We start from the raw sequence: 22997 nt of genomic DNA on the forward strand, positions 1-22997 counted from the left end.
CACAACTGGATTGAGTGAGACCATGTCAGTCTATGATCACTACCAAATATCAAGCCAGATTAGCCAGCAAATAAGCAAAGTAGTTTGGGGAAACGGGTATGTGTATGTGTCCGTTAGTGAGAGACTGTTGGAGTAGCTGACTATTAGACTGAAGATGTAAGCTTGAGAGTGACCCACCTGTCTGTGTGTTTCTCTGTGCAGGAGACAAACAGCTGCATCCTCCTGAGAACTTCATCACGTGTACTGGAGTGACACACAACGTACATGTTGGTTTGTATGTCGCTGTGTGCAGTGGAATCGGTACCAGTGACTCTTGTGGGGTTTTGCGCCTTGGAGGGTCTGGCTTGTCCAGGTGCCAGCAGCTGGGGAGCCCAGGCATCAAGAGGCAGCTGCTGGGTAGGCTGGATGTCCAAGCCCAGACACTGTATGTGTTTTCCACCAATGGACCTTCACATAATCACAGAATAGTTTGGGCTGCAAATTACACCCCTCACCATGGGCAGAGGAGTCTCCCTCTTAYTTGACTCTACCTTCCCCTAAAACAGACAGAGTCAAGTAGAGGGGGAAAATCTCCTCCCTAATTGGTTATGCTCCTTTTGACGGAGCCCAGGCTACAGTTGGCTTCCTGGGCTGTGAGTGCACATTGCCGGCCCATATTCAGTTTTTCATTTACCAAGTACTCCTCCAAGGACTTCTACACAGGACTGGTCTCAAGTCACTCGTGACCAATTCAGTACCCATGTCTGGGATTGCATTTGGCCTTGTCAAATTTCATGAGGCTGGCATGGGCCCTTCTCTCTAGCCTGYCCAAATCCTTCTGGATGCCTTATCCCTTCCCTATAGAGTATCAGCATGTTTTGCACACACATTTAAAGCCAAAATTTATTTTTAGTATAATAGAAATTTTGACAATCTAATTTGCAAGTCATAATTAATCTATATCAAATTACAGAAAAGCAAAGAGAAATAACGTTGGTCAAGTACTTATAGACAAGAAAAAAGATGCACCAGTAGCAACAATCTAGTTAAAATTGCAACACATGTGCTTTATTTCTGTGCTTTTTCTGGTGTTACGCTGACCTGCCTGCTCTCCTCTGGATATTAAGATCTGTGGTTCACTTGGACGTTTGCAGAGTGGGAGAGAAGAAATTGGGAAATTTTCAGTATCTAGAATCCTTCACTGGGAGGAATGTGATGTTCTTGCTAATGGTTTCCTCATCCTCTCTACATTTTTTTTTTTTTAATTTCTTCTCTTTTTTTTCTGCTTATACTCATATAGTGTGTTAGAGTTGTAAATATCTCATTCTACCTAGAATAACTGCTTGCTATTACTACCAATATAAGCCCATGGTTGTACCATACAAAGATAGGTAAGTAAAATAAATTAGCCATAGATACCTGGAGAAATTGCACTCACAGCTCAAGTGAACAAAGTGAAAAAAGTGAACAAAGCTGCAGGCAGGGCATGAAAAATTCAGAGCAGGCCTGGCAGGCATTGGTCCTGAGGCCCTGTGAATTCGGGACAGAACCCATGGCCACACCAGGATAGCACTACGTGGTGCCATCAGAAATAGCAATATGGTGCATCCGTGTGCACAGTTAGTCAGCCAGGAGGCAAGGAAACTGCACTGCTCGGGCTTCCCGAAATCTTGCCCTTCACCTGACTGGGGGCAACCTCTGGTAACAGCATAGACCAGGAGGTGAACGGATCAAGAGTTCTGAGAATGACTAAAGGAAAACAAAAAAACTGGACAAGGCCTGGCAGCGTGCACATCCCTGGCAGCATGGGCAGAAGGTGAGAAGGAGAATTCTGTCCCTTTGCCCTGCTCAGGTAAAACCCCACTCGCAGAGCTGCCTCCAGCCCTTGAGCCCTCAAAACAAGACAGATGTGGAGCTGCTGAAGCAGGTCCAGAGGAGGCCACAGAAATGCTCCAGGGGCTCGAACCCCTCTGCTCTGGAGACAGGCTGGGAGAGCTGGGGGTGTTTCAGACGGGGAAGGACTCTGGAGAGACGTTACTGCAGCCTATCAGCATACAGAGGGAGTTCAGAAAAAAAGAAAAAATATTTTTATGCCAAGAGCTGTCGTGCCAGAGCAAGGGACAACAGTGCTCATGTGCATGAGGGCAGGTTTGGACCGGACATCTCCGGAAACTGTCAAGAGCGGGTTGAAAGGGGCTTGGAGCAACCCGGCCTCGTGGCACGTGCCCACGGCAAGGGGGTGGGATTGAGTCATCCCTAAAGGTACGTTCCCTTTACGCRCCTCTACGCACCACTCGGAGCGCCCTCCGGTACTGAGCCCCGGCCCCGCCCTCGGYCCCCGCTCGGTCTCCTCACGGATCTGGCCCCGCCCCCGTCGCCCACCGTCCAATCCAAGCCCCCGTCTCATCAACACCCCCGGGCCGGCCCGAAACCCCGCAACTGATTGGTCGCCGCCTTGTTATTGGGCGGGAGCCCGAGGCTTCCTCGGGATTGGTGACTTTGTGCCATGTTGCAGGAAAACCATGGCGCCGAGGCGGCTGCTGCGTTCCGATTGCCTGACGGTCACGTCTATCTCTCAAACACCGTAGCTGATTGGTTCTTCTGCGCCTGGGGGCGGGCCTCCGCYGGAGGCGGAAGCGGCGGCAGCGCGTTCCGGTGCTGAGGTGGCACGCTGGGAGCGGTTTGGCGGCGGCGGGGCTGGCGGGGGCTCCTCGGCAGGTGAGAGCCGCCCCTCGGTGCTGACACCCCCGCCGTGCTGCAGGTCAGTGCCTCCCCTCGCCCTCGGTGCTGTCCGCCTGCCATGTGCGGTCCGCGGATTCTGCCGCCCGGGCTCCTTTCGTGGCCCTTCGCTGTCAGAGCGGGTTCGCTGCTCCCTGGGTCGCCGACCGTAAGGAGCAATGGGCCGGGCCGAGCTGGTGGGGCGGGCCTCTCCTCCTGCTCCGGGCTTTGCGGCCCGGCCCAGCTCTACCCCCGCCGGTGGGACGCCGCCGGCGGTGCCTCCAGGTACCGGGAGCGCAGCCCGGCCGGGGAAGGTTCGCACTCAGCGGGGCCCGCCGGAGGTGTGCGGTCCGGTAAATTTGCGGGGCTGCTGGGGCCCGTCGGCGCTGCCCGCCGCCCGTCGTAGAGGCTGGAGCGCGGCATTCCTCCCGGCGCGGCATTCCCGTTTTCCCCGGCGCTCCTGGTTTCTCTCGGAACCTTTCTGTACGGTGCGAAAAGTTTGGGTCAGGGCCTGTGCGCAGCAGTAGAGCCTTTAATGGGTGTTTGGTTTTAAACGAAGGGAAATGCAAGTAATTAATGTCATTTATGTATAGTCAACTTACAATAGAAGAAAGTAGGGAAGAACACTGTCARGTCTTTCTTTGCTATGAGAAATGCCTGGATTTATACCCTGCATGCTGCAGACTGTGCAGACTACCAGTGGGCTTAGGCTGTTTGGGTCAGGGATGTGTATTTCAGAGGAAAGGAGCCTCCTTCAAATCACTGGTGGTCCCAGTGTTCAAAGTAAAGTCTCCCCAGCAAAAATTCATTAGTCATAAGAATGCTGAGTAAAAGGTTATTTTTCACTACAGCTAGAATGTAGAGGGTCCTGAGCACAGCGAGGGTCCTTGCACAGTGCTGTTCATTAGAGAGATGGGAATCCATATGCTAGTGTAAGCCTGGGAGAGCACCAATCTTGTCACTTGAGAGGTGCACTGTTTGCTTTATTGGGGTGAGGAAGTGGAATGCAGAATGACCTCTGTCCTTTGGTGTTTGTGGGGAAACTGATGGGCATTGTATAACACCAGGATATTCCTGCCCCAAGTCCTCGAGGCTAATGCATGGGACGGCCACCACCCTCTGCGTAGACTGTTGGCTTTGGAATAGAATTTAAAGCCATGTTATGCTTGTTCCTGGACTTGTTCTTGGGGAGGGGTCAAAGAGAGCACAGCCAGGCTCTTTACAGTGGTGTCTGGTTACAGGATGACAGGCCGTGACCTGAGCCACAGGAGATTACCTTGATCGTCAGGAAATGCTTTTTCGCTGAGTGGGTTACTGATCACTGGCACAGGTTGTGAAGCCYCTAACCTTGGAGATATTTGGAAGCTTCCTGCACAGCCATCCTGGATGACTAGCTCTGGGTGGCCCGTTTGGAGCTTAGACCAGATGAGCTAYTAACTTCAGCCAGTCTGTGTTTCTTTTATAAGATTCTCCTTGAGTCTTTTATTTGTTGTCCTTCACTGAATTTTCGTTGACAAATTCCTACTTCTTTTTCCGGGGAGCCCAGAACTGGACACATTACTCCAGATGTGGCCTCACCAGTGCCCAGTGGAGAGGAAGGATCACCTTCCTCCTGACAATGCTCCCAATGCAGCTCAGCATGCTCCTTGCCTTTGTCATGAGGGTACATTGATGACTTAGATCAGTTGTCCATCACGATCCCCAGCCTCTTTCTGCAGTGCTGCTTTCAGGGATGTGTTCTGACAGATGCTATCCAGAGTAGTGGCACACCTAGGCCCATGTTTTCCCTGTTTCCCCTACATAGACAGCAAACTTGTTGCTGTTTATAGATTTGTCAGATAACTTTTTGTTCCCTATTCRCATCCCTTGCCATATTCAGCTGACCTGAGAATATAATTTAAAAGTAAAATCAAAAGACATGAATCTCTAAGACTTGAGTTCACGTTATTAAAGTCCGCAACTGTGCGAATAGCTGCAGATGGTTCCTCTGTGTTTTGAGGAGACCAACTGTGAGCCAAACCCAGCAAGGCTTATTAGCTTGAGTGCACTATCAGGTTAATATGGACAAAGGCCAAGGAATATTTTCCCAACCCAGATATGCACGCTCRAAATTGTAATGCCTGTAGCGTGCAGATATGTGCTGAGCCCCACGCAGATACCTACCTAGATTCTGCTTCTTTTTTGTATTTCTAAATTTCTCTACTCCCAAACAGAGCAGACTTTTCATTTTTATGCTAATTGCAAGTGTCTGACTAACAACCCTGTACTGTGTAGGATGGGCTTATTTCTTTACTATGGAATAATTTATTTTTCTCTTCTTTTTTTGTTCTTTTTTGCTTTTCTCTCCATCAAAAGTCTTGGTTCCTGCAACCTGTCAGTACTCAAGAGATGAAAAGGAATGGCATGAAAGACCTGTGTGTGACAGCTCTACCTTGGAAACCTCACTACTGAACCAGCAGACTTATGAGCTCCTTAGAGCACAAAGCAGGTTCGTGCTCACGTGCCCTTCTCTGCTATTGATGCGTTGTCGCGTTTTCTGCTTCTGCARAATCAGGTCACTGCTACAGAAAAGTAGTGCACTGCTCGTCTACAGTATCAGTATTTTCACACGTTTAAGTGGCAATCTATGACAAAGGATTTGCTTAGTTAGTAAGACTAACCTCGTTAGTAAGACTAACGAGGTCACAAATGAGTGGATCTGTGTAGCCAGCTTCAGAAGCCTGCTTCTAGTGAGACATCTTGTCATATTAAAAGATTCCATTTGATGAAGATAATGGTAATAATGTATACTTATCTTATAGCTAATGTGACTTTGCCTAGTCTCAGCTTGCATTACTGGAGCTTCTGTAATTGTATGAATGATTTTGTTATTTGCGGGCATAGACAGTTCTGTGGCCTTTCTGTTCACAGATGTCAAATGTCACATGTGAACTCTTTTTATAGAACACTAGAATGACGATTCTGTGATTCTTAAGGGACTTTGGGAGTTCAGTTGGTCAAATCCTTTGCTCTTAGCRTGATATCTAACATCAAAAATCTTGGTTAATAATGGAGCATTTAATTTGCTTCTCTCCCCAAAATTACAAGTTCTGTGTTGCTGGCTGGTACTACTGCATGTTTTTTGGTTCTTCATTTGCACTTGCTGCATTAGTTTGGCTCCCGAATTTCAAGGAAAGGAAAGAAGGTACGCTAAGCAGCAGCCAGGGAACGTACGTCCTCTCCGGACTATTCCCCTATGTCAGGGTCCTGTCCTGTCCCGTATGTGACGTGCAGAGGTTTCATCATCTCTCCGATGTGACACACTTTCATCTGTTTGGCAAACGTCAAGGTTCGCTCCATTATTTCTACTACTTATTATCAGAAGGCTGATTTTATGTTACAAGCCATGTTTAGGCTGTAGAAAAATTACTTCAATTAACAATCACCCTTCTCTTCAGTAAATTGAACAGATCATGCTTCTGTAATGTCATTGTTAAGAAAGATCAAGCATGAACTATGAGGACGACTTAGCATCCAGTATAAAAATGTATTTTTCAATCATACATGTAGAACAGTGAAGGAATTTTCATGTGTTTTGACACCAGCACATCCTCTGCTTTTACGTTCAGAAGGTCCGGTTGCTCCTGTTTAATGTGGCCTTTTTTTTTTTTTTTTTCCCTGAGCTTTTACTTTGACTTTTCTCTCTTGGCAAAGCAGATGAATTCCCTGCAAGCCTGATCACCAACTGCTGTAACATTAAAGATCAGCATGATGGAGCTTATTCTTCATAGCAGTTTTGACTCTGCAACTGTGTTCTGACTCTTGGTTTTGTTTTAGGCTCAAGATGCTGAGCCGATTGTCAGGTTTTACAAATACAGTTTTACAAGAGCCGTCCGGGGAGAATCTAGATGCAGTTACTGAACCCTCTGTTGCTGTAAGTACAGTGTTGTCTAAAGATTTTCAGATCTTTTTGACAATTACTTTGGGAAGTCTGGTTCGTTAGACTGCTGTGAAAACTGTCTTCTGCTTCTTCCTTGCTGAGCACTAGACTGAGCTGTCATTCCACTCTGCTTTTCTTCTACTCCTCACCTCTAAAGTCAGCATTTCTGTCAGGCAGACCATAATCTCTTCAGTTTCCACATCTCAAGGTGATCCTAGGAAACAACTAGAATTAGGGTGAAGAAGGACTTCTAGGAGTACTAGTGATTCTGTGTAGCAGAAGGGGAAGCTCTGCGTGGTTGGGTAACAGTGGAATGCTTCATCTCTATGCTGCCCCTTGGTATTGGGACAGTGGATATTGTGTGAGGGTGCCTCTTGTTTCAGATTGTTCATGTGGTGCTCAGCAAGGTACTCTTTGTTGTGTATTGGCTTACGGGTTCTCTGAGCTTTCCTTCTGGTTTCACCTAACTGTATATTTCCACAGGCTCCATGAAATGCCTGCAGGGAGCAGAGTGCAGCATTTAAGAGTGGAGCTGAAGATACCATGTGAATGCTCCGCTGCAGGCTGTTTATAGACGTTTTCCTTCAGACACTCATTTTGTTGTTTCCAGGTACGAGCTTTGGAGTCAGAAGCAGAAAACATGGAGGAGGCCCATGAGAAGCTGTTGGAGCGCCTAGCCCAAACGGAAAAGCTAGTTGTTCAGCTGAAGGATTTGATTAGAGAAAAGGATGCTCTGCTCCAGGAAAAGGACACWGTACTCAAGGTACCATTTCTTTCTCTGGGGATTGAGAGTAAAGTGCTGCTTCAGTTTTCTGTGCAATCCAGTCTCTAGTTTTTTTGGTTTTTTTTAACATGAGATGCCTGCATGACTGATGGCATAAATTCCAGAGAGTTATTGGAATTTGAAGAATGGACCCTAACCCAAGAGATGTAGGATAGCTTCTGGTACCTTGATTTAGTCTAGAGTAGATAGGTTACATCCAAGTTATGCAGCATTTTGTCTCGGAGCTCCTTGAGGCCCATGTGGATTACCAGTGGTTTTAATAAATACTGTATCTTGTTTGAGGTTGTCCTTTCCCTGCTTCAGAGTGTTTGACACAGAGTAGGCTGTGCTGCGCCCATCCGGCAGTCCAGTGGTTTTATGGCACATTCCCAAAGGTTTGTGTTGCCTACCCTGAGGTCTGGTGGGAGTGCAGTAACTTGAGATTGTTCTGAGGGACTGCATCTAGCAGAGGAAGTCTAACTGAAACTHCACTGCTGGGTGAAGTCCCTGAGTGCTCTGACCCTTGAAAGAAGGTGCTGGGGTAGAAACCACAGTTTTGATATGTGTAGTATTTCAGAATAAATTTGATTTGCCGTTGTGCTTTAAATAGTGCAGTTACTCAGGAGGCAGAGTTAAACAGAGTATGGCAGACTGACAAGTTGTGTAGCTTTTCAAAGTGCTGCTTCTTAGGTAAGAGCCCTGGAGTCTGAGGTGCAGTCAGTTTGTGTCCTTCTCTTACAGAAAGAACGAGAGGCTGCGGATGTGAAGCTGATGAAACTTAAACTTCAAGCCAAAGCCAAACTGGCCTCTCTGAACAAACGCATTGAGGAGCTGACGGAGAAAGGATCACCGCTGTCTACGCAGGCCTCGGCAGAAGAGCTGGAGTATCCCAAGGTTGGGAGAACGAGTCTGCTTGAAAGATGTAGCTTCTGTTGATAACCTGGTACTGCCTGATGTTTCAGGTCACAGGGAGCCAGCGGTTCCTATTTATTGTACTAGCAGGATTCTCGTGGTTCCAGCAAGGATGTCTGTGCCTGTACTGTAGGAAACCTATCTATCCAGCTTCTTTGTACTGTAGATGCCCTTGGAGTACTCCACTTGATCTCCTCAAGGGCATGAGCTRTTTTCCCTTTGCATAGCTTTGGTAAGCGATTGTGGCCAAGCTCTTTCCTGCAGAAATCGTGTGTCTATCTGAGCTATGAGTTTCAAAGTGTTACCTGTCATGTCAGTACAGCAAAGCTTGGCTGGAGTACAAGAACAAAGAGGTAAGGAGGTAATTGAAACTGGAAGGCAGTATCTTAAATATTAAAAAAAAAAAAAAATCCAGTCGTGTAGCTTCCTAAGCCACCATAAAGTTTTATGGTTGACAAACGGTAATCATGTAGCGCTAGGTAAAAACTGAGGGGAAAGTTTCCGCTATGAAGACATTAAATAGAAGCTCCCACTGGAGCTGGTAATTTTTGAAAACTTAGTGTTGTTCTGCTGATCACGTGGTTTTCCTTAAAAAGTTGGTAATATTGCACAAGGAGAATGGGATAGAAGTCCAAAATGGTTTCCAGACATCAAATGATGTTMACTAAACCAGAGAGAACATAAAGGTTATTTCAGACATTGAAAAAAAATTAAGATATTATAGGAAACAATAAAAGGTGCGTGTGAGAGATGTCAGATGAGAGGTGACTACCAGCAAAGACTGGTTCTATGACTTGTACTAACTATTTTTTATTAAGAGCATCATGAAATCGTAGAAATGTGCTTCTGCAATTCCCAATACCAACTTGAGAATCTTTCTGAATGCAAAGCGTCATCTGGTTTCATACATGAAAAATTGGATGATCTCAGGGATTGACGTAGTAGAAAAATAAAGCGAAATTTAACAGGTGCACACTCAAGCATTTCTGATGTCATGACACTGTATACCTCAAGGCCATGAACAACATTCCCTGGCTGCAGATGCCAGTGGAGATCGTGAAGGCTGTTTAGCTGTGTCACTTTACATTGCTGTCCTGGTGCTGAGGCTCTTTTTAAGTTTTTCTATATGCAGCATGTGCGTATGCTGTTATATGACTCGTGTAGACTTGCTGTGGAAGGCTGGTGAGAGTTCTTGCTTCAAAATTCAAATTTAGCAGTTGAAGAGGGCAAAATGAGAGAAAGCTTATCATCAGTTTATTGGTGCAATATAGATTTTTAAAAGAGGCTTTARCTTTTTAATATAATGTTCTAGCTATTCTACTGAGAGTGGCAAGACCTTGTGTGGAGTGTTGTCATGTTCTGCTTACTTGGAATCAGGAAAGATAAATTCTGAGAGCAGCAAGAGACTTGTTCTCCCATCATGTTAGTAGTTGCTCTTGGGAGACACTCAAATAGCTTGGTTATTTAGYCAACCAAAGTCGGGGAGGAAATGTCATTTCTTTCTACAGTTGTATGAAGAAGGTGAGCGTCAGGAAAGTGGGAGAGCTGTTAAAGTGAAAGGACAGTGCAAGTGAATGGATGAATGTAAATTACGCCTTAAGAAAAATGGCCTTCTAATCGGAGGAATGAAGGCTTGAGTCAATCTCCAGTGGACACSGTATGGACCTCAGCCTTATTTGGTTTCGGTTGGAACATGGTTTGAGTGAAATTACGTTAGGATACTTACCTGCGGTAACCCATATTTGACCCGGAAATCGGTTTCTAGATTCTTTCTTGCAAAGTTAGACCTCCTGAGTCCTTTATTTACACTTATTTCTCCAAGTAGATGCTGTCTCGAGTAATGGAGTTATTTCCTAGACTATTACCGTGCCATCTGATTGTGAAAATTCGAGGTTGGGGTTAGGGTTGCACGTTGTGCTGAAATACCGAACGTTAGCAAAGGGCTGGTTTTTTTCCTCTCTATGATATGGGCCCCATGGGAAAGCTGTATTTTAAATATCTAATTAGTACTATTACTTTCTGGGCAGAGTGCCTTACATTGAGAAGAATGGAAGCATCACCTTATCTCTTTCTATCAGATAGTATTTGTGCACAGAACAACTGAGTCTCCTCTCAAATTTTAAATGGGTAAAGATAAATTATGTTCAGATATAAGAGCTTATACGTTTCATAAAAACATAATATTTGAAAGCTTGAGCTCGGAAACTTTGTGGCTGCGCTACTGTCCTTAATTGTGGCACTCCATGTAACGGCTGATGTAAGAGGCTTTTCTAAATCCAACTGGAAATATCGATCCTGAAAGCTAATTACAAGTAAGAAAACTAATCCACCCATCTTACCCCCTTGCAACTGCCCCAGCCTTATACATTATGTATATTCCTGGCTTCTTAGAGCTTCCTGCATTTCTGTTCTTTATTTTACTGTCCTATTCTATTTCTAAACTTAAGTGCAATTAAAGCTTCCTTGTCTCACTGTTCTACCTACTGCCAAAGGCCTTCTGTGTAGGTGAAACATCTTTTGAGGAACAGTAACCTCCTATTCTTATTACACTGATTTATAATTTTAATAATAATAACCCTTCATAATTTTTTTCTGAATGGGTTTAGGGACATAAATACTCTGTAGAATTCCCGTGTTATTGATGGTCTTTGACCAATACCTGTCACAAATAAAATGAAAGAGATGCATTTTGTATATATTCAGTACAAAAATAGCCAGCACTGAGCGATCACAGTCGCTGGAAGTGCTGAGATGAGAAGGTAGAGCGAGGTTGTCTGCTCAGTGACAGGTGTGAAGGGAGAGCTGTGCTTCAGGGGCCTGCCTTCACCCAGGTGGTTGAGAGACAGAAGAGTGCAGATGTAGTGCCCTGGGTTGTCYGAGTAGACATGGCCTAAGCATGTGTTTTATGTGAAAAGTTGTTTACATTTCATGGTCATAAGTAGAGGATTTAAGTGCTTCAGAGTGGACTAGAGCTGATGATTGTTTGCCTGTTCCCTTTTGCGTACATCTAATAAGTTCATTGCTATTAATCCTGTAGCTTAAAGAGATTTCTGTGCCTATTTTCTGTAGTTTAGAATGTCTGCCCCTTCATCACATGGAGAATATTCTTCTGTAGCTAATTAAGAAATGTTTTTATTTCTGGTATTAGAGAAATCTTTGATGTTAAAATGCCTCACAAATCAGGGTAGTCATATCATAAATTACGTATTATAATGTATTTAATAATCTAATTTGCCTTAGTTTATATATGGAACTGTCATGGACAGTTAGCCATTCCAAGTGCTTTGATGCTTCCCATCCCTAAAGGCATCTTGTGCATATCGACACAGAAACGGGGAAGATCGTTACTTAACATAGGACAACTTCATTTAAAGAAAGAAAAGAAATGTAAAGTTAATAAATTAAGCAATGTAGTGGAAATAAGCATCTGATTAGGAGTCAAGAGGGTTGCAGTATGCAGGGGAATGCAGTAGCATTGTAGTGTATTTTAAAAATTAATTAGTTCATTAAATGGATTAATCAGTAATACTGATAAGTTTACTTTCTACTATTTCTCTTCTTGCTACTTGTTTCCTCTTGCAGTGTAAGAAAAATGAAAATGCAAGTGAAGGGCACAGAAAGGAAGTGGAAGTACTGAAAGAGCAGCTCAGGGAGCAAGAGGAGACCATTCAGGACCTGAAGAAACAGCTGGCTCTAGCCAAAGTGAATCTGAAAGATGCTGAAATCAAGTATGCAACACAGGTACAGAATTTCTTTTCTATTCATCAGTCTGTATTTCCCACCTCACCTCTCAGATTGGTGTGATAGAGTAGAACAGTGCTTTACACAGCTGGTCTTCAGTTCCCTTACCTCAATTTTTTCAGTTTTGTTTCTCCTCAAATCACCTAGATCCATCAATTTCACTGCCTTTGGTTCCTCCTCTAAACATTCCATAAGTCTTTCACAATCCCCAAATGATCTTCACCTGCCCCTATTCTCTACCCCCCAGGCCAGAACCACCCTTGGTGCAAAAGGTACTCTGCAGGTAAGAGATGGGTGTCACCCTTGGACAATGGGACTGATGGCTCTCTGAGGATGGGGGAAACAGTCCCTGAAAGGACCTGGACAGGGTGTCTCTTCCTCTAAATCAGAATTTGGATTCTTCCCTGTCCACCCTTGCTGTTCCGTGATGGGATCTGCAGTAGCTGGGGCAGAGTGTTCTTCYAGCTGCCAGGCCTGCCATCGCCTGCCTGCATTCTGCTGTGGGTGTGCATAGCAGCTGCTTATCACAGAATGCAACAGCTTTAATGTTACATTGTAATTATATATGGAAGGATTTTTGTTAATACTCTCAATTGCACTTTTATCTTTTGAACTGTGAATTGGGCTGCATCTTATATATCCTACCAAACCCCAGAAGTTTTATGAACTGGTAATTATATAGTAATCATACATTTTATTATTCTGCATATTTGTAGATGAAATTCTATGCTTTCTGGGATCTGAATTATTATCAGTTATTATGTTAGTAGGATGAAGATGAAGACACCAGGTAATAAAATACCATTTGACCAAGGTGATATATGGGACTGTCAAGCTGGAAACTCGTCGCACACTCAGTATGCTGGTGCATGTTGAAAGCAAGCCTTGGGTGTCTGTCAGGTTCATAACCTTGTTGATTTGTTTTTATTTTGTGGCTTATGTTTTCAGCTGAGCTCCCTGCAGGAAGTGATTCAGGAGAAGGATGCTCTCCTGGAAGAGCATGTGCACCAGCATCAAGCTGAATTGCTCAAGATGGTGGTCCAGTCAGATCTGGAAGCAATGATGCAACAGGTATATTTGATATAATATTTGTATCATGGGAGAAGGAAGGAAAAGGCATTTTACCAGAAGACACCCTGAAAGRACAGTTCTCATTAAAGTAACTCAGAAGGGGTAAGAAGAAGGATGCTTTGGTTGTTGGGAGTTTCTGGAATGCTGGTTGGGACTTTTGAATCCTTCAAGCTGCAGGTTTGCTATTAGTAGAAGAGAAAGAACAATTGAAAAAAGTATGGTTATTGTTTTCCAGTTCCCTACTCACGAAGCAACGTGAGCTCCTCCTACTGCACCAGGGCTCCAGAACTGGTGTCAACAAAAAATGAAGTCATTCAGGCTATTRAAGTAACTGTTACACAAACTAGGTGTATGGGTGAAACATGGGAATCTAGACTTACATTAGCCTCCCCAATACTGGAATAGCCTTGTCTCTCTCACAGAACGTATGCACGCTCCAGAGAAAGCTTGAGGAGCGGGAAGCGGCTCTGTTAGGACAAACTCAGCTGGTAGAACTGCTGCAGCAGGAGTTACGCGCTGCTGAGAAACAAAACCAGGTACCCGGTCGTGCTTTTTATTGCTTTACTCTGTGTCCATATTGGTGGTGGATGGGGCCTTTGTCAGTAGCTCGGAAGTCACCTGATTAGGGATTTTTTGGCAACAGGTTTCCATCATGAAATCAAYTGGGGCCTCCCTCCAGTCAGGTGTTAGAGCTGCAGGTCTGTGGGCACAGCTTACAGCAGGTGCAGCCAGAGAATGGGGTTCTGCAGCTGCCGGTTCTAATGATCCAGGTTCTGGGCAGTTGGACAGGGTCTACATCTATCTATACCCATAATGCTGACTGTACTTTCAAAGCCAGATACGTAAACCTTTGCCGAACAGAAGTGCGTARCGCAATGCTGCTGTAGCCTCAGTGTTTCTGACCTGTGGTATCCAGGCCATATCAGAGCAGAAACAGATACGCTTTGGTATGTCTTGCTGCGAACTTGTTTATATGGTGACACAACTTGTGGTGTGGGATTGGTTCTCACTTCATCAATTTAGAGTGCGAAGAGAATKAGATTAAGTCTGTGCATATGTGACTGTATATGCATGGAGACAGGATTAAGTACACAGCCTCTTAAAAGCTTGATTTGCAGATAGAGGATTAGTGTATTTTTCGTTTTCCTATTATCTGAACTTCTGAAAATTCCCCATCCCTTTAGAAGAGACTTACGCTGAATCAGTCTCATATCTGTAGGCTTCTTGSTCACCAGCCAGTCTAATGCTGAACCTCACTTGGATTATTTTTACGCACTTGTGCTCCACATATTTTTTTTTTCCTGTATGTCCTAGCCAGGGACCATACTGAGTCCTCTTATTACCAGAAAGAGGTAAAGAACCTCAGTGAGGTTCTCACTACTGACCGCATTGCTTAGCAGGGTGTATCATGGAGTGGTGGCGTGGATATCTTCTTATATGGTTGTTGGGCTCTCCTGACTCCTCCTTGGTGTCTTTGACTTCCCTCATTCCCCACATTCGGTGGTCTGAAGAAGACCTCACAAGCTTGAGGCCATGGGGCTGAAGTTTCTCTTCCTACCCACAAAGTAAAAGGCGCTCCTCATCAGACTCTTCCTGAAATTAGCTATGCTGACCATCTACGGCAMCAGGAAGAGGAAGTTTGACAATGGCAGTTTGGGCAAGTTAAGGTCTGTTTCTGTCTCTTGGTCGCCTTAAATCTCTGGTCAGTGTTGACCAGCCTTCTGAGATCTTTCTTAAAACAGTGGGTTCTGTGTGGAACCCTCTGTTACCTCCAGACTCACGTTTCAGCATTCCCCTTTCACATACACACTTTTGTCCTGTGGAAAAAAAAAAAAAAAGTTTTTTTAAATTCTACACTGTAATTGTTGAGTTCTCCCTCATTTGTTGTAGCTCTTCCTCCCCTTTCTGGAAAGGTTGCTTTCTTCTAAAAGAGAACTCCTGGCCATTGCTCTATTGCTTCTTTCCTCTAAATTCCCCTCCTCTAAATCAGGACTTATCTTTTCTTTACCACAGTGATGAGGAGCTGCTTCTCTCAGCACTGCTTTCTTAAAATTTCTAAATAGTGGGGCAGTTTATTTCTAACAAGTAGGAATTACTGACGTTTGTTTCCTCCTTTTCTTAAATACTCAGGTATTTGAGGAAAACCTTAAAATATCATTCTGGTCCTTTGCTTTGTCAAGGTATTTAACTAGTTGAGAGATAAATTAATTTCTGTATCATTTTACAGAAACTCCTAGATCAGTGCCAGAAGAATGAAGTGGATCTAGGCTCCTTGAGAGATGTGCTGGAAGTGGAGAGACAGGGATCTCRGGATCTCAGGGAGAAGATGGAGCTGGAAGTAGCTGAGAGGAAGCTGTCTTCCCATTGCTTGCAGGTGGAGATGCAGCATCTCTCAGAACAGCTGGAGGAGGCAAGAAGAGCACAAGCTGAACTAGAGGAGAAGTATAAAGACCTGGAACAGGAGCACAGGCTGGAGGTGGAAGAGAAAAGCCGACTGATCGGTTGTCTTAAGGTGGCCGAGCAGGAGCTGCGATGTGGCCATGCCGCCCATGGAGCTGAGAAGGACCAGCTGAAGCAGGATGTTGGCCAGCTCTTGGTGCCATCTGTGGAACATGGAGCTACAACACGTGGACCACTGGGTGAGCAAGCATGGCAGTTAGGTGGAGCAGGTTCTCAGGAGGCTGAGAATCATTGGGTTGCCTCCTCTTTGGCTTAGTTTTTATAACAGCCCATAAGAATGGCTTGATATAACAGTTCCTGACTGCATGGGGACACAGGAGTGGTGGTGCTGTCTCAAGCTAGGCGGTTCTAGTTCGATCCCACCATTCTGTCCTTGGCAGCTGCAAGAAGAGCGAAAGCACGGGGCAGTGTATACGGTGCTTTCCTTGTCCAGCCTCTTGTCTTTTGAGAATTAAGGCTTTCTTGTGCTGGATGTATTTTTTAATTGATTTTATTGATTTGTTGGATTTTTTCCATTATCTTATGCAAGTCCTTTTTAGATATGCCACATTCTTCACAGCCTGAATTTCTACTGAAATTGTAAGTAAAACAACCGAGAAAAGCAAACTGTACCGTTTTCCCCATAGACCTGTGTTAGAAATAATGACATTGATCTTGCCTCAAKGTCTTATTTCAAATTGATTTTCATCCAGCCCCTTTTTGACCCAAAGCTGAAAGAGTGACCAAGAGATAAGGGATTTCCTAAACTATTGTGGATGTGTGTAAAATGGATGTAGTTCGGCAAGAAAGACCACACACCTTAACTCCCCTTTTTTCCCTCTGTCAGATCAACTTGTACAGAAATCTGAAGAATTTGTCTGCTGTCAGAATGAGCTGAAATCCCAGTCACAAATSCATGTCTCTGAAGTGAACCAGCAGGTGTGATATTTTCATATGGTTCTCATTCATTTTTTCTGGTGTATTTAGAAACTAAAGCCAAATTAAATGTCTAGAAATCCTTTTTTTTTTTTTATCATACATTGCTTGAGAAAGGCTTTCAGTAATCCTCTCAGTTGATGGGCAGACGTATGACTATAGAAGCCTGGAAAGAAGTAGGAGTCAGTTTGAGTAATTGAAAAGTTGATTGCCAAATTTATTTTTTTTAATTTAACCACATAATCAAAGACTAATATGTATTTATAAATGGTATTAAATTTTATCTTTCTCACCTCCATCCAGTTTAAACAGGATGATTCAACTTCACAGGAAAAAATAATAGATCAGGAAGACCAGAATGAGGCTTCATTCCTACCCACAGAAAACATGGAAAGACAGAAGACAGAAGGTTGTATGATTACCTTACCTGTTTTAATATTCTTTAAATATGTAAAAATCATACTAAAATTAGTTTGTACAAAATAAAATATATCCGAAGTGGTAGCTTTCCCCAGTACGAAATGCTGCCAATCTGCAGGTGGTACTTCACGGGGGGAGTATTTTTGATAGCTTTTGCTGAAACAGTAAGGGGCCCATATATGTGCCACATATAGAAAAGCCCAGACAATTACGTAGGTTTTGAGTGTCTGGTCACGGAGACTGGTAGCAGCAATATCACAACTCTATCAGAATTATATATAAAACAGTGGATTCCCTCATGCGTTTACTTTAGCATCTGGTGCACTATGACAATAGGCTGTCTTGATTTTTGAGAAGTAGATTCCTTTTGCTTCCTGTCATTCAAAGATAGAACCTCTTTGTAAGAATTCTGGTGGGGAAATAATCACCAATAAACTGTATTCCTACAGTCCTAGAATATCTTCTTTCTCTTTTTTTTTCCCTCATGGTCTTGCAGATGCAGGTCCTTAATAGGCTTCAAGACATTGTTTAGAATCGTGGCATGGTTTGTGTTGGATGGAACGCATAAAGATCATCTGGTCCATCCCCCCTGCCCTGAGCAGGGACATCCTTCACTGGATCAGGTTGCCCCATCCAACTTGACCTTGAACATGTCATGCCCAGCGATGKGGCAACTGACAGCTTCTCTGGGCAACCCGGAGGGAAGCAGCCCTCTTGAAAGGCTGCAGTAAGGCCTCTCTGGAGCCTTTCTTGTCCAGGCTGAACAACCACAACTCTCTCATCAGCCTTTCTTCATGGGAGATACATGTTCCAGCCCGCTGAAAATTTTTGTGTTTTCTCTGCACTCACTCCAATAGATCCACATCTGTCTCGTACAGGGGTACCCCGGAACTGGACACAGTGCTCCGAGTCAGGTCTCACGAAAGCAGAGAAGAGGGTGAGAATTGTCTCCTTCAACCTGCTGCCCACACCTCTTGTAGTATAGCCCAGGATATGATTGGCTTTCAGGGCTGCAGGCACACACTGCCAGCTCCTGTCCAATTTTTAGTTCACCAGAATCCCAAAGTCTTCCTCTGTAGCCTGTTTTCAGTCCATTCACACCGCAGTCTGTGGGATTGCCCCAGCCCAGGTGTAGGGCCTTGCACTTAGCCTTATTAAACCTTGCTCTGCGCAAGGGCCGCGTGGCTGCATTCCTCAAGCTTCTCCAGGTCCCTCTGGATGGCATCACGTCCCTCCAGCAAAATTGACCACTCAGCTTGGTGTTACCTACGGGTGTGCCAAGGGTGCACTCCATCCCGCTGTCTCTGTCAGCAGTTAAAAGACACTAAATAGTACCTGTCTCAAGATGGACTTTTGCAGGAGCTGATTCCCACTTGGACGTTGAGCCGTTAACTGCGACTCTTTGCGTGCGGCCACGCAGCCAGTTCCTTACCCCACCTAACAGTCCACCTGTCGAACCCGTATCTCAGCTATTTAGTAGCAAGGGTGCTGGGAGGGCCGTATCAAAGACCTTACAGAAATACAGCTTTCAGTCTGATACCATGTCCCAAGTTACAACTGARTATATCCAAATGCACCTGGAAAACTTCAATCAAGTTTCTTAAAAAGCAGCTCCTCCCTCTAMTGAAAGGAATTCCACCTGAAAAATGCTTTGACTCAGAGCTTCACTGTCATGTTCCTTAAAATGTCTTTGCCAGTGCATGTTTAGATGCAGGTTTACTTCAAAACAAGCTTTTGTTGTTGCAATTCTCTTTCCAGTGGATGTGTTGAACACTTGATTATTGACATTTTTTCAGATCTTAAACACTGGAAGATGTAATTTCTTTAAAAAACACCAAAATATTAAATGAAACATAAACAAATCATAATATTTTAACTCTGCTCTATAGGTTCTAAATACTTTGTTACTCCTTTTTTTCCCATGAGTTTGTCTGTCTTATTTAAAGTGGGATGCCTAAAACTGCCCACTGTAATCCATTCCATAACTCRAATAGAATGAAATAAGGATTTATAGGTATTTGCCTTATATTTTGCAAATTTTTATGCCTTTTCAGCAGAACTCAACAAGTGCCTTCAAATTTCAAGCTGTTGTCATTTGAAATGTAAAAATTCTTGAAATCTTTGTACACTCTTTTCATTTCCATGGGYTTAGCGGTGCATTGTATCAGAAATGTGTTACTCTCTTTACATCCACATTGATTCCCTGAACTTTTCTTGAGGCAGCTCTTTGAGTGATTGATCTTGCTGTGTCAGGGAACAYTGTATTAGTTATGAGGCTTTCTCTAGTTCAGTCGGTGGAAAGTATAGTATGAATCAATAAAGGAAAGCCATTATCACAGAAAACACAGACTGTCTTCCAGTTGTTAAAATTCACAAAACTGATTCATCTGAGCTTCCTCAACTTCCATAATATTTAGCAAATACAGTTTTGTATAATCAATTGTATGTAGAAAAATGTTTAAAGGGGTACCGAAGAAAACTTTGTACTGTATATTGATGGTAGGTGTGTCTTCTCTGCATGCTCAGAAGTGAAAAGTACAGAAATTCATACCCCCAAGAGAACTGTTTAACTTGGTCCTGGATTTTATTTTGCATACGTATTAACGTATTTTTCATACCATCGTTGGAGTTAACATGTTCACAGAAATGGGGCCTGKTTTTTAATGCTTCTAAGTTGGTATTTCTGGGGAAGACATAGTATTTGTTGCTTTACTGGCTCCTGCGCTAAAAGGTTGAGACATCACCTAATAGCATTATTTAGAACTGAGATGAATTACAGAATGTGTTTTTCTTGTACATTTATAAGTTTCTCATTTTATTTTTTCAAAATTACATTTGAAACATTTTGCTACARTAGTTCCTTCTTTCCTCTTCTTTATAAATATGTCTCTTAAAACGTAAATCTCTATTAGCTGTCTTTCAGCATGTCTGTATGACAACAATTGTTCTTTTATAAAAGCTGCTTAAAACAGCATGTTATTTGTGTGGTTTGCCTCTAAAGGAAACAAACCCACGTTATCCAAAGACAGTATGTGTCTCCGCTACCTAAGTGTCATTAACAGCCACATGTCCTTTCTCTAAGGCTCCTGAAAGGATATCCTATTACTATCTAAAGCAGAGTCTTAATTTTCAAAGAWATTTCTTGTGTTTGAATGTTTCAGAAATACCGCATTTGCAACTTTTTCTCCAAGAGCCTCAGCAGGAAGCTGTGATGGTGACAGAAGATGCAAAACAGGTAATGATTAAGCAGTGAAATAAGCTAAAACTAAAATAGGTCAAGGAYTGGCCTTAAAACAGCTAAGCTGTCATGGTCTTTTCTATCAATCCTCTTTGGAAGATTGCTATTATTAACTGGATTAATGGTGAAAGACAGAAATAGCTTCCAAATGCTGGTTGCACTGTGTTCCTAACAGACTGTATTTCCCTTTGCTGGCTGTGTGGATTTGTTGTGTCCTTCATCCCCCCAATCCATATTTGTGCTATTTTCTGCCTCATGTGAGTTAGTTTTTCAGCAAAACCATGGGCTATGCTGAGACAGATCTCTGGAAAGACAATTTCAAAGGCTCAGCTGGCAGTATATAAGATGGACAGCTGCAGCTACAAGTGCAGTCAGGCTATTGTTGGGAAGCATGCAGAATTAGAAACCTGCTGCTTGGCTTTACACACAGSACAGGGAGGTAGATGAGGCCTCCGTGTATCTGTACTGAGGGTTCGCTGTGGAACCGGTTATTAGCTTGGAGCAAAGTCTGTCTCTTTGCAGCCTGCTCCGCTGGCCCATCCTGTCCACAGGGGGAAGGTTAATGCTGTGTTTTATCTAATACGTTCCTCTCTGTCAGTGGGTTTGTATATTACTGTGAGGTATTAAGGCAAAAGTTGGTATTTGGGACTCGGTGGAACCAGAGAAACACTTTGCATCATTCATCCTGCTTGACTCAGACCCTTACCTTCCAACTGCCTGTAGTCAAGCTGTGAGCTGTTAGATCAGTGGGAATATGCACACACCCACACTTGTAGTGTTTTCAAGGGCAGCTATAAGCATTTGAACTATTTTCTACTGCCCCTTTATAGACAGTGGAAAGAACATGTTCTTTAGCGTATGACTCACCTGGACCAAGGTGGTTAAAAATGAGTTGGTGAAAACAACCCTGGAATTGTCCATTTCAATGTCGTCATTATAAAAAGAGTCCAGCTAAATAGCTTGCATCTAAGTTTTTACACTTGCACCCCATTTGTGCATCCGACCCATGGCTTTAGGCCAAGTTATGTGGTTATCCAAATGCAGGTTAAGGAGATCTAGCAGTTAAAAGGTTCTTGTGGGGTTATTGTTTTGTTTGTGTGGTGGGGCCTGGCATACCTGTATTGGGAATACTCAAGCTTCTTTATTGGCTGGAGCAGTAAGGCATACACTGACAGACATGTGACTTCTCACCTCTGCTTGGGCATTCAGTGAAAGGTTATRATACTGTAGTTAGTCTCTTTGTAGTGGTAAAGATGGAAGTGAAATCATCTCATGGTGGGAAGGAAGTGATTTAAATCATTGCATCCATTGATATATTAATCTGGTGAGATATGTCTTATTCTATTGCTTAGCATCAAAACCAGTCTCTCTTTTTTATTATTATTTGTTTGTTTTCATTACGCTTCAGAGTTGTGTCCAAAGTTGGGACCAATAGGTTTTACTTRGAGCTTGGCAGAGCAGTAGGCAGCTAAGAGAGCTGTCTTCTCATACCAGGATCCTGGCTCAAAGCTCAGTGTTTTTTCTTCAACCTACAGAATAAGAATGGTGCTGAGGCAAAATTGCAAGACTCGAAGACTGTGGAAGCTCCAGCCTCTTATGTAGACTGCTCTTCTGCTTCTGCAGGTGAGGGCACCAAATAAGGCATGTGACAAGAAAAAGATGATAATCTACAGAAATAATTAAAAAATATTTACATGAGGTAGAGGAGAACATTCTAATGTGGGATGGGTAGGATATACCAGAAGAGAAGAAAGAAGTGGTTCCTAAGGTGAGAAAGAGAGGAGTGTTTGTAGGAGTGTGTTTGTAGACGCGAAGACTGATGTGTAAGGCACAGAAGACAATTAAGGTAAAATGAAGAACTGTGTTTTTCTCTGCTAGCCAGTAAATTTCTTTTTTTGTCTGGAATTAGTTCCTCACGCATCCCGCATGAAAAAAAAGCCAGTCAGACCAATCTGTTACCTGGTTCACTTGTCTCTTTGCTCTTCGTCCTTCTGCAGGGGTCAGAAGTGATGATGCCAGCAGGCAATGAACACAGGGAGTTGGCACAGAGCCATATTGCAGCTGCAGGGTCTTAATTTCTGGCTGGAGTTGAAGCACAACAGAATGTCTGTGCACTGCATAAACTCAGACTCCGGGTTGTTTTTGTTATGTGCTTGGTTTGCTGCATTTTTTGGTCTTTTCTCACCTTCTGTAGAAGCTCCGGTCCCATTTATTGTCCCTTCACTTACCTCCTGACTTTACCTGCAAGTTGTTACGCTGAAGGTGACGAGTGTACCTTTTATCACTAGGTATGCCAGGAGAGCTGGTGAATTCTGAAGTGCAAAAGCCTTTTGATGACACCTTCTTGCTCTTCGAGGTACTAATGTTGTCCAAAACCCTTTTGGTCTCAGTATTGTATGCATTTGTGGATATGAAAACTTTAATTTAGTTTAAAAGCCCCAAAGAGTTCGCTTTTTTTAACCTGCTGTAGCTTAAAGTGGTTGTTGCATCACAACAGCAGACTTTTTTAGAGTAGCTCTCCCTTAATGGTTCCCCATAAATTATTTGTGCCCTCCGCACTGATGAGCAGCCTTTACAACGCAGCATATTGACTTATTGGTGGGCTGTTGATATAAGTTTTCTGGGGACGGTTTTTGACTGCTTTCCTTTTGTCATCTGTTTTGGCAGATGGGAAGAAACCTTAAGATAGTTATTTGGAAAAAGCCAAGCGCTTCGTTCCAGGTGCTTTGTCTAGTGCTTTCACTTTGGACCTGGACACAGATTGGAATATGGGTTTCTATCCTTCTTCTTTGCCATGTTAAATGGTCAAATAGAATAGGGGACCAAACCTTCTTACTCAAAGACTATGACTAGGATGCCAT

At 43.6% G+C, this 22997-nt stretch overlaps 1 protein-coding gene across 2 annotated transcripts in view; it reads left to right on the forward strand.

Annotated features, from left to right (window-relative positions):
- The first annotated feature begins 2607 nt into the window (after window positions 1–2607).
- GOLGB1 (golgin B1) overlaps window positions 2608–22997 on the forward strand; it is a 38730-nt gene continuing 18340 nt past the window's right edge. Inside the window, exons 1-14 of one of the 2 annotated variants that reach the window (XM_057386392.1) lie at window positions 2608–2740; window positions 5053–5185; window positions 6514–6610; window positions 7227–7379; window positions 8121–8273; window positions 11874–12032; window positions 12981–13103; window positions 13526–13639; window positions 15331–15742; window positions 16390–16481; window positions 16782–16887; window positions 20060–20133; window positions 21672–21759; window positions 22425–22492. In XM_057386392.1, coding sequence (XP_057242375.1) covers window positions 6521–6610; window positions 7227–7379; window positions 8121–8273; window positions 11874–12032; window positions 12981–13103; window positions 13526–13639; window positions 15331–15742; window positions 16390–16481; window positions 16782–16887; window positions 20060–20133; window positions 21672–21759; window positions 22425–22492 — 1632 coding nt within the window. In that variant the 5' untranslated portion in view covers window positions 2608–2740; window positions 5053–5185; window positions 6514–6520. The remainder of the gene's footprint in view (window positions 2741–5052; window positions 5186–6513; window positions 6611–7226; window positions 7380–8120; window positions 8274–11873; window positions 12033–12980; window positions 13104–13525; window positions 13640–15330; window positions 15743–16389; window positions 16482–16781; window positions 16888–20059; window positions 20134–21671; window positions 21760–22424; window positions 22493–22997) is intronic. The other variant, XM_057386393.1, reaches the window with a different exon arrangement.

The sequence above is a fragment of the Malurus melanocephalus genome, unplaced genomic scaffold, assembly GCF_030028575.1.
Source record: "Malurus melanocephalus ecotype Western Australia unplaced genomic scaffold, MMel_1.1 scaffold_961, whole genome shotgun sequence".
NCBI lineage: Eukaryota > Metazoa > Chordata > Aves > Passeriformes > Maluridae > Malurus > Malurus melanocephalus.